The 12,579-nt window shown below is 34.4% G+C and overlaps 1 protein-coding gene across 1 annotated transcript; it reads left to right on the forward strand.

Annotated features, from left to right (window-relative positions):
* The first annotated feature begins 11,660 nt into the window (after positions 1-11,660).
* LOC145288273 (uncharacterized) lies at positions 11,661-12,206 on the forward strand. The gene has a single exon (XM_080136309.1). The coding sequence runs from the start codon at positions 11,661-11,663 to the stop codon at positions 12,204-12,206; it is 546 nt and encodes a 181-aa protein (XP_079992435.1).
* Positions 12,207-12,579: the final 373 nt, after the last annotated feature.

Consider the following 12,579-nt stretch of genomic DNA (forward strand, 5'->3'; position numbering starts at 1 on the left):
TATTATTATAGATATTATCTATTATATATTATAGATATTATCTATTATATATTATAGATATTATCTATCATTATTATAGATATTATCTATTATATATTATAGATATTATCTATTATATATTATAGATATTATCTATTATATATTATAGATATTATCTATCATTATTATAGATATTATCTATTATATATTATAGATATTATGTATTATATATTATAGATATTATGTATTATATATTATAGATATTATCTATTATATATTATAGATATTATCTATTATTATTATAGATATTATCTATTATATATTATAGATATTATCTATTATATATTATAGATATTATGTATTATTATTATAGATATTATCTATTATATATTATAGATATTATCTATTATTATTATAGATATTATCTATTATATATTATAGATATTATCTATTATATATTATAGATATTATCTATTATATATTATAGATATTATCTATTATATATTATAGATATTATCTATTATATATTATAGATATTATCTATTATATATTATAGATATTATGTATTATTATTATAGATATTATCTATTATATATTATAGATATTATCTATTATATATTATAGATATTATGTATAATTATTATAGATATTATCTATTATATATTATAGATATTATCTATTATATATTATAGATATTATGTATTATTATTATAGATATTATCTATTATATATTATAGATATTATCTATTATTATTATAGATATTATCTATTATATATTATAGATATTATCTATTATATATTATAGATATTATCTATTATATATTATAGATATTATCTATTATTATTATAGATATTATCTATTATTATTATAGATATTATCTATTATATATTATAGATATTATCTATTATATATTATAGATATTATCTATTAAATATTATAGATATTATCTATTATATATTATAGATATTATCTATTATATATTATAGATATTATCTATTATTATTATAGATATTATCTATTATATATTATAGATATTATCTATTATATATTATAGATATTATCTATTAAATATTATAGATATTATCTATTATATATTATAGATATTATCTATTATATATTATAGATATTATCTATTATTATTATAGATATTATCTATTATTATTATAGATATTATCTATTATATATTATAGATATTATCTATTATTATTATAGATTTTATCTATTATATATTATAGATATTATCTATTATATATTATAGATATTATCTATTAAATATTATAGATATTATCTATTATATATTATAGATATTATCTATTATATATTATAGATATTATCTATTATTATATATAAATAGATAAATAACTAAACCGATAGACCGATAGATATTATCACCAGATGCGCATACACATAAATAAATAGATAGATCGATAGACAGATAATAACTAACAAATCCTTTCTTGTGTTTAACCTACTGCATAACACTAACACATGTCGTTGGCTAGTTTCTTTTTTTTTTTTTCGTTTTTATCGGGATTAATCCAGACAAAGCATGAGACCATGTAAAGAACTAAAATACTACTTAAGGTTAAAAATATCTTGAAGTAGTAACTCCTTATTAACGGTGGCTTCATGCTTTATCTGGATGAATTTCTAAAAAAATAAAAATTAAAACATAGAAAATGGACCTTGTGTTTACTTTCGATTCACTTATAACTCTAGCTTCTCTTATTTTGTCTTGTATTCCTTGCATTCCATCAGCGATATTTCTTATTTCTAACATAGAGAATGGGCGTTGTTTTCTGGTTCGGAGAACAATTATCGTTGACTAGTTTTTTTGTTTAAAAAAAAAAAAAAATTTTAACTTTTAATTACGATTATGAATTAATGGAGACGACTACACAAACAAATCAAATGGATCAGGACATATGGAGGAAGGGAATAGGCATTTCCGAAGAACATTTGCCATAATATTGTTTACAAAAATACTGAGACTAGCAACATCACGTCACGTCTGGGAGAATACAGAAAGAGATCGAAATGATTAGGATAATACGTTTCTGCACCTTTATTTTAAATCGGCGTCTATAAATTATTTATTAATTGCTTCAAACAAACTATATTAACCACTTCTCAAATTATTAGTGCATATAAACATTATTTTTTTACTCATGAAAACCCTAATAAAACGATTAACATAAACTAACATTTGTAATATATATATATATATATATATATATATATATATTATTATTATTATTATTATTATTATTATTATTATTATTAGTAGTAGTAGTAGTAGTAGTAGTAGTTGATTTTTCTTGTTCTCTTGCCTCTCTCTCTCTCTCGTGCGCGGTGAACTCGCATTCTATTTTTTTTATTTTGAACGGATTATTTTATCTCATTCCTACTTATTTCGTTTTTCTTTTTCATCTTCACCTTTTTGAATTCTTCTTCTTTTTCTTCTTCTTCTTCTTCTTCTTCTTCTTCTTCTTCTTCTTCTTCTTATTATTATTATTATTATTATTATTATTATTATTATTATTATTATTATTATTATTTCCTTGACCGCACAAAGCCATCTTAGATATTATCCCAAGGTCAACAACAGGAAACCGGTTGCCTCGTATCACGCACAACAAGATAAGACTTTAAAATCGAAAGAGATGAAAAAAAAAAAAAAATCATTGACATGAATTTGACATTACAGTCGTTCATTGAATAAAGATAAGATGATTTTTTTCTACTCGATCTGACATAGAAAGCCAAGCGATGACCACAGCGACGTAAACAGCCGAGATAATAAATAAAGTATCATACTCCGAATTGAGAAATGTAATTTGATTATAGAAATAATAAATTCTGTTTCGTTCACCAATGATTATAGAAACTGATAGGAAATTCCCGCCAAAAACAAAAAAGTCACGTTGGCAAAGTTATGAGAAGCATAAGAGAAATAAATCGTCTATCAACGCCAGTATTAGGCTTCATAATCGAGGTTAATTTTATTTATTTATCATATGATTTTTATACCAAACCTTAAATTAATAGCTGTAGATACTATGCATATCCTACATTCCTAACATATACACACGTACACACACGCGCGCACACCCAGTCATATATATATATATACGTATATATATATGATTACTTCATTTAATCACATAAATAAATATACGAAGATACAATTTTATGCGTAAATTTTCAGTATTTACATCAACACTGCTCAATACATAGGTAGAGCTAGGTAGTAAGTTATGAAAATATATATGGCAGTTAAGCTACACAGAATATTCCGCGTTTTATTCTCGTAAGAATTCAAGACTGACAAATTCTCACGAGAATGAAACGGGGAATATTCTGTTTAACTTAATTGCCATATATATTTTCATAACTTACTCTCTGTCTCTCTCTCGATCTCTCTTTGTCTCTGTCTCTGTCTTTGTTTGTCTCTCTCTCGATATATATATATATATATATATATATATATATATATATATATATATTCTTGCATGGGGCGCCTGGATTTGCTCGGGCGTAAAATACGCTTAAAATATATTCTGATTTGTTCAGATTTTGTATATATTATTATAGAATCGTAATTTCAAAAGTAAAAATAAAAAAAAATATTTGGGTACCAGCAGCTAGAATCGAAACCGAAAGCAAAACTGTAGCATTCAAAGCTGGTGACGTTACCTCTGTACCAACGTGACACCTATACAACCTGATTAAAAATTAAAAGTAAACTAAGATGAATGTACGAAATGTACAATATTTTTTTAAATTTTGACCCATTTTTGACCCTAAAAAACTATTTTAACCATAAAAGAACGCCCCGTAAAAATCCAATCATTTGAGGCCCCTATCGTCACTCTGCAATTTTTAGTTTCAGAGGAGATAGAGTTTGAAAATATGGAGGCAGACAGACGTATAGCATTTTATATATATGCAGATTGACGGCCAGAGTCGAGCACACGGGTGTGTTCGTGAACAATCTGAGTTAGATCATAGCAATGGAGGAATCGTGACAGAACCTCCCCTCATCATCTGTCTTGTTTGAGCCTCCTAGACCTTTTCTCACAACTTGCTCTGGGCTACGTTCTGTCTCCACTAGGATCTTTCCACCACTCGGTTGTATCAGTGTAGATAAAAAAGAAATGCTCAGACGTACCTCTCCATCGTATTGTATATCGCTACTCTATGGCTGATTGGGAAAGCTTCTGTACAATTATATCAGATCTTCCTCTGCGTTCTATGTTTAAAAAGAATGTGTTCTCTATAGTATCAGACCTCACAAAATGGGGAATTGTAGGTATAAACACCTTCATACCCTTCAAAGCATTCTAGCAAAAACCTAAAAGCAAGAAGTGGTTCTAACCAGAATGTACTGCTGCCATTGCGCACACAAATCACTTTTCCCATTGCTTCAGACGAAATAGAGGTACTGAGGCTAAAGCCACTTTCGCTGACGACGCTACCATCTATTGCAGCACATCAAAGGTCGTAAACGGCCAAGTTCTCTCTGATTTTCTCTCCTCTAACCTTGAGCATGTGGTACAATGGGAAAAAAGTGGTTGGTTACTTTTAATGCATCTAAAACAAAGCTTCTATCTCTACATCATCTACGCTCTGATACCAATTTGGCGTCGGTTGAAATGAATGGCTCTCGTCTTATGGAACGCATATATCAAATCCATTGCCAAGGTCGCTGGAAAAAATAGTGGAATCTTTCTACCGCTCCAATAGATATCTCACTCCTGATGCCATTCTCTACCTATGTAAAAGCCAGGTACGGCCAACGATGGAGAACTTTTGCCACATCTGGGCAGAAGCTGCTAGAAGCAGCTTATCCTGTCTTGACAGAGTTCGAAATAGATTTCGTAGCTTAGTGGCCAGTGCCTTTTTCTCTTCCCTGCAACCTCTTCCCCACAGAAGAGATGTTGCAAGCTTGTCTCTGCTTTATAGTTATTTTCATGGCAAATGCTCAGCTGAGCTTCAATCTATGGTCCTCCCTCGCCAAACTTTCACGAAAAACATTCGTCTAGCCAAAATCACTATTAATACTTTGCCACACTCTTTATCTGTGCCTAAAACTGAACAAAGCTTCTTTCTTAGAACTGCACGCCTGTGGAACTCTCTTCCGATCGCCTGCTTTCCAGCAGACTACAATCTGATTGTCTTCAAGTTCAACCTAAACAAGTTCTTGATGAATCGTCCCCCTAAGTAATCCAATTTACAAAATTCCAACTACTTATGTTTACTACGCTATAATCACATTGACCAATGTATGCCCATTACCCTTATCCTCGAGTGGCCTCCGCGCCCTGATAAGTAGTGATTTCTGTGTAAAAACAGACTGTCAGCAACCACTGGAAAAGAGTAATAAAGAATGCGAGAGAGTCGTATGCTCAATCTGTGAAACCCAAAGTAGGTGAGCAGTAGCTTTGTTCCCACCAGTTTTGGCAAATAGCAAACAGGGTTCTGGACCTAAAGTAATCTCGTCAGCATCAGACAAAGCAAAACCCTTTGCCAAGAACTTTGCCGCTAATTCTATCCTATGCGATTAAGGCCGCCAATCTCCCGTATTTCATCCTATATATGAAAATACCCTATGCGACATACAAATCTCTGTGCGTGATATCACCAAGCTAATCAAAAACCTTGATTCCAGTAAAGCAACTGGTCCTGACGGCATTCCATTTATAGTGTTGAAAAAGCTTCAACCCGAACTAGCTTCCATACTTACAAAGCTGTTTAAGTGTTGTGTTAAGGAGAATTGCTGGAGAACCTCATCAGTATCAGTAAAAATCAACAAGTCTCCTGTGCCTCATGAGTAAGTTGCTGGAATCTGTGTTAAATAGAGAAGTAGTCAACCACCTCAGCAAAAATAATCTCCTCAGTGACATTCAATATGGTTTACGTTCTGCTAGATCTACAGCAGATGTGCTAATGTTTATATCTCATAGGATTAGCAAATCTCTCGACGAAGACTTCGTTTCTAGGGCAACTGCTCTTGACATACCAAAGACCTTTGATAGGGTATAGCAAAAAGGTCTACTCCACAAGATCTCCGGCTACGGTATAGCTGGAAATGTCTTCTTACTTATTAAATCATTTATTTCTGATAGGTTCGTAAGAGTAGTTGTTTATGGGCAAAAATCAGAAGCTCACAGTATTAATGCTGGAGTCTATTTTGGGCTCAACTCTCTTCCTGATCTATATTAATGATCTCGCAAATCACATCCTAATATCATTCGTAGACATTTATGCTGACCACACTACAATCTATGACAACACTTCAAAAGCTGTAAAGTTCTCTCTGGTTTTCTCTCCTCTGATCTCTAGGACGTGGTAAAATAGGGAAATAGATGGCTGGTTAATTTTAATGCATCTAAAACAAGCTTCTTATGTTTACATCATCAACGCTCTGATCCGTTTGGCATTAATTTTTTCTGCATTCACCGACTCGCGATTTCGACGACACGAAGTTGGCTAAGATTCGCTCGACAACTGACAAAAATTACTGAAAAAGGCTATCCGAGCGTTTCTTGATTTTTGACGAACGCATTCTGTTTTTAGCAAATAAGAATCTATGAAGACTAGTTTTTTTTATAAATTGGAAAAAAATTAAAAACAATAATTTTAATCCGCAGGTAAATCTTTAGGGTTAGAGTTTAGGGTAGGGTTTAAAGTTAGGGTTAGGACTGGGTTGGAAACATGTTTGTAATTTTATTAATTGTATTTCCATGTTTTTCTTGTAAGGGGTCATTATAGTTGTCTCGTAAGGGGTTAACATCGTTTGTTGTTATTACTGGTAGCGGCAGGACATACCCGAGAAACTTCGTGGAAACTGTGGGTCGGTAAATGCCGAAGTACCACCTAATTTTTTCTTCCTCCCCTTCTATATCTACTAAATTAACATTATACTTTGTGTTTTTTAATGTTATTTTCGTCATTCATTATTTCTTTCGCACCTTCCCCCTTCATCCTTCCTTTCATCTCTTCTTTGTACGTCTTCCCTTTCCCCACATTCCGTCCCTGTTTCTAACACTTTTTTCTTATTCTTTACTAGCCGGCGTCCCCGGCGTTGCCAGGGTGTGTGGAGGTGGTGTAGTAAGGAACCCCGAAAAAAGTACTAGTAGCGGGGGGGGGGATCAAAACAACAGTAGGCAGCCCAGGTGGAGAGAGGTTCCATTAAAAAAGTGGTAGTAGGCAGGCAGGTTCGAACCCGTAACTCGAAAAAGAAAGGTAGCGTCTTAGCCAATGCGTCTGTGACTAAACCGGAAGTTGAGAGCGTTGAAATTCAGTGTAGTCAATCCAACGAAGACGACGATTTGCGAAAATGTCGACGAAAACAGCGACGCCTCCTTGTAAAAAACGGGCGAGTTGAGAGTGAAGGAATTAATGCTTTTGGTCTATTTTTTTTAAATATTTATCGTCCGAGACTCCGATCTTCAAAACGATACCGATCTCGTGAGGATCCGTCGCGTGTGTCGAAAGTTTTTGGCATACACATAAACAGACGTTAGAGATTTATATAATAGAAGATTTTACCCCCTTTTCTCCACTCGTCTTCCTCCTTATCTCTCTCCCCCTCTCTCTCATCTCCTTCATTCACTCTTTTTCCTTCTATTCATATCTAGCTAGATTATATTTTTATGTTATCTCTTTAGTCAATCTTTCATTCGCTTTCTTCCCCTCTCCCCCTCCTTCCTCCTCTTACTACTCATATCTATTTATATTAACTTCTTTCTTTGTTTCTTTCTTTTTAAATGTTATCTCCTCCATTCATCTGAAAGTCGGTGTTTCTTTTAGCTCCAGTCGAAATAGAAATAATAAAAAAAAGTGTTATTTTCTAGACGCCAAATAAAGAAAGCATTCATTTTGGTTTTGAATAAACAAGTACGACAGGGGTCGCCTCGGCGGGATTCAATATCCCCCCCTCTCGTTTGCAGTCTATTCGCTGCAAACTATTTCGAAAACAACATTTACGGCAATCTCTTGGGAAATAATGATACTAGATTTCACAAACGACTGTATTTGTAGTAATATCACCAATTCTTTTTTCACTAATAAGTCACCACTTATCAAAATCATTTTAAGTTAAGATCTGATGCTAAGCAATTAGGCTATCTGAAGATATTGACCTCCTAAGCCTAAAATACACCAAACAGTATATTTATTAATTTTTCTTTTTCTTTACAAAACTTATTATATTCTGCAAAGGCAAACACAAAAACAACAATTTTCTGTACAAAACAAAAAACAAAAAAAACAAAACACCATGAATAAATATTTCAAGATATAAGGAATTTGACGCGTATTCTTTTTCAAAATTACTGGATTCGGACAAAAAGTAGCCCGAAAAGGATTGTGATGCCGTAAAACAAACCAACCAAACCAATATTGTCCGTTAGAACAATGATCGTCACCAGAAGATTGGAAACAATAGTTATAATAGACGAGATTCATTAAAAAGAATTGAATATCTAAGAAGACGGCTAACAAGTATTTGTTTACATCAAACTTGAAGATGGCCATTATGTAGTTGGCTTATTATTTATAGGAGTTCCGTTTGTTTTGCTTTTGGCAGAGAGAGAGAGAGAGAGAGAGAGAGAGAGAGAGAGAGAGAGAGAGAGAGAGAGAGAGAGAGAGAGAGACGGGGATCAAAGCTATTTGCTGCGATTATAGCCAAACGAGTTCTTACTGTGAATGTTTTATTGGGAGACTAGCGATTAGAATCCGTCGAACACCTACAGCAGAGAGACTGGAAGCATCTCTATCTCTTCTATGTGAAAGAGGCTATAGGGAAAGGAAGAGACCCCCTCCCACTAGATTGTGAAGTCGATTCTGTATTCTTTTAAGATATGTTCGAATGTTTTGACAACGGTCCTCCATCTTAGGACGAATCTGGCTCTTATACATCTAGAATATTGCATCATGAGTTAGGTACCTTTTGGAGCAGTAGAATGTTCCAACCATTTCCCCAGCAATTTCAGGTCTCGGTGTAAGTCAGTCGTAGAAGCTTAATAAAATAGGGTAGTTTCCCCGAAAGAATAGTCTGTGTGTGTGTGTTTACAAGAGAGTCACCACTAATCAAAGTTAGAAGGTCACTCGAATGGCTATGAGTGTACAATATTCATTGGTCCAACAGCGTAATAATCGTTGGTAGTGGATATGACTGGATTATTTAAGGGGGTTGCTCAGCAAAAACTTATTTACATTGGACTATATTGCAGTCAACTGGTAGTTCAAGGAAAGAAGCTTTGTTCATGGAATTCACGTTTAGCTTTAGGAACAGAGAGAGTGGGGAAATTATTGATAGTGATTTTAGCTAGACGAGTGTTTTTGTAAAGGTTTGGCAAGAGGGGTCCATAGAACGAGCCTTTGCCATCAAAATAAGAATAGAGCAGAGACAGGCTAGAAACGTCTCTTCTCTGGGAAAGAAGTTGCAGAGAAAAAAAACGGCATCATCTATCAATTTTCAAAGCTGGTTCGGAACTCTGTCAAGGTATGACATTTGCTCCAAGCAGTTCTAGCCCAGGTGTGGCAGCAATACTCCATCCTAGACCCTACTTAACTCTTATAAAAGGAAAAGGATTACATCTGTAGTTAGATACCTACTCGAACAGTAGAATGATACACCCATTTTTCCGGCGACTTTGGCAACGGATTTGAAGTATGTATCCCATTATAGATCCACGGATTTGACGTATGTGCTCAATTTCAGATCAGGAGTGAAGGTCAGACCCAGAAGTTTTGCCAAAGCATAACGAGAGACATTCATTTCAATGGGCCATGTGAGGGATCAGAGCGTCGATGATGAAAAGATAGAAGCTTAGTTTTAGATGCATTAAAATTGATGAAGATCAGGAAGACAGTTGGGCTCATGATGAAACCCTGAGGGTCGTCAGCGTTAATACTATGATCTTTTAATTTGTGCCAATCAACCACTACTATTATACATTTATTAGAGAAAAAGGATTTAATTACTAAGAAAACATTTCCAGCAATTCCGTTGCGGGAAATTTTGTGATGTAGACCTTTATGCCATAAACTATCTCTAGTTGCTCTAGAAACGTAGCCCATATCGAGTGATTCACTAATCCTGCGAAATTTTACAGTTAGCACATCAGCTGTAGATCTAGCAGAGCATAAACTAATTGTATAATTGATAAACTCTCATTAATGATCATGTATTTTCATGTATGTCTAAAACTGTACTTTTGTTATAACAGGTGTAACATTTTGCGTATCATGTATAAATTGGTCAATGTGTGTGCGCATGCACGCACGTGTGTGAGTGGGTGTGTAATGCGTGCAATTGTTAGAGAATGGATATATATATATATATATATATATATATATATATATATATAGAGAGAGAGAGAGAGAGAGAGAGAGAGGAGGGAGGGTGTGAATTACAGTGTAGACACATTGACAGGAAGTTAAGATCAGCTGATTGGATTGCGTGTGAGTCATGTGATCAGGTTAGCTGAATCGAGGAGATCTGGTTGCGACTTAGACGAGAACGGACGGCTTTACCGTTGTCTCCTCCCCTTCGCTGGGGGTGGGAAATGAACGCTGACGTGGTAGAAATAAGACCTAGAAGAAGAAAACAACACAGGCCAAATTCACTTTCCACCTTCTGCAAGACATCTGGGAAAGTGAAATAAACTATAGAACCAATTTCTTGTATTGGTGTGAAATAAATCTTCGTCCCCAAAAACAGGTATCAAGTCTCTCTCCCAGACGAGAATTTCCAGATGGACCAACAAAATGGATGAAGATATGTTCAAATGACATGCCACACACATATTCACACTTAACAGCATATGAACATATGTAATGGAAAGACCACTAGATGACCACACACACAACGACATTAACTCTGATAAGATAATCAAACACTCAATCTTTTATAAATAGACACGTTTTAATATATCATCTCCATTCCAATTTCAACCAATATACAACAAACGCTCATTTTATGATACGACAACGTAACACAATAAGCAGTTCAATAACAATCTAATAGTTCAACCGTAAATATCCAGAGTATAGATTTTTATAGCAAATACTTAATTACGTTTTAAATTGTCTCATCCTTTGGATTGCATGGAATTACTGTCTGTTTCGGTTCCCAGAACCGGTTCTCTGGCCCTCTGCAGACTACATGGTAGTCTGTTCATTTCCTGACTTTTCGATTTCCCTTGTTACTTATATCTAACTATTTACATAGTTCTCAGAACCTGATTGCGTTATTCTTTATGTTTTCAAACTGGTCATCATTACGTCATTATTGTTATCGCAATTCGGTCCAATTACTGAGTGGCCCATAAAGATTTATCCATGATTTCGGGTAGATTATTTACCAAAGGCATTTAGTTAGGAACTTGAAAGTTTCTTTTATTAAACCTCTATATATCTATTAATGTTTCATTCATTTCTTTCAGGTATTCGGTAAGTTATGGCTGATAAGGTTAAGCGCGACCAGATTGTCGCTTTCCAGACTGCGGGCATTAGCAACAAGTGCATCGTTAAACAGCTCAAGGTGTGTCGAAAAACAGTTTTCAATGCCTGAAAACAGTTTCACGAGACAGGCACAACCTCTGGTAAACCAATTCCAGGCAGACCGCGCTTAATTCGCACTAAAAGTGTTGTTTCTGCAGCGAAAAAGATGGAGCGAAATCCACAGAGAAGTGTGAGGAAAAATGCGAAAGAGGCAAAGATCTCAAGATCTTCGATGCAAAGGATTGTTAAAAATGATCTTCAGTTAAGTCCATACAAAAAACAGTCCCGGCAGTTAATTTCGGAACCCTCGAAGCAGAAGCGGCTGCACAGGGGCGAGTTGATGTTGCAGGAGATGGAACGAGCCGCAGGAAAGGTCTTCATCTGGTCTGATGAGAAGATGTCCACGGTGGAGGCTGTAACCAATAAGCAGAACGATAGGTTTTATGCCAAAAGTTCAAAGGACTTGTCAGTCAACGCCAGAAGCCATTTGAAACGCCAGAGGCCTGCTTCAGTCATGATCTGGGCTGCTGTTGCATACGATAGGAGCAAATCTCCGTTGATCGTGATTGAGGAAGGCGTGAAAGTCGATAGTCAAGTTTATTTGAATATGTTGAAGGAAAAGGTTCTGACGTGGCTCACTGAATCATTTGGGGATGATTTCATCTTCACACAGGACGGTGCTTCAGCTCACACAGCGAATGTGACTCAATAATGGTGCAAGGACCATTTCCCAGGCTTCTTGGACAAACAAATGTGGCCACTATAAATTCCAGATATCAATCGTATGGACTTCACTATCTGGTCCATTTTGGAAGGCGACGTTTCGAGATGTTCTTACCCCAATTTGGACTCCCTTCATTCTGCTTGGGCCAAGTTGGACGAAGAAGTGGTGCGGCGTTCTTGCGCTTCAGTGGCAGCACGTATCAAGCTAATGATCAAAGAAAAAGGCGGCCATTTTGAAATTTAATCTTTTGACTTTGTTTGGAATATACTTCTAAACAATAGTGATCAAGCATTTTTTCATTTTCCTTTCTAGTTTTCATTTTATTAAAATTTTCCCATGGGTAAGCCTTTATGGGCCACCC

This window comes from Euprymna scolopes, chromosome 11 (assembly GCF_053919585.1).
Source record: "Euprymna scolopes isolate OS-2025 chromosome 11, ASM5391958v1, whole genome shotgun sequence".
In the NCBI taxonomy this organism is placed as follows: domain Eukaryota; kingdom Metazoa; phylum Mollusca; class Cephalopoda; order Sepiida; family Sepiolidae; genus Euprymna; species Euprymna scolopes.

What these genes read in the sequence shown, in the direction of transcription:
- LOC145288273 (XM_080136309.1), top strand. Translation starts at nt 11,661, where the DNA reads ATGGAGCGAAATCCACAGAGAAGTGTGAGGAAAAATGCGAAAGAGGCA.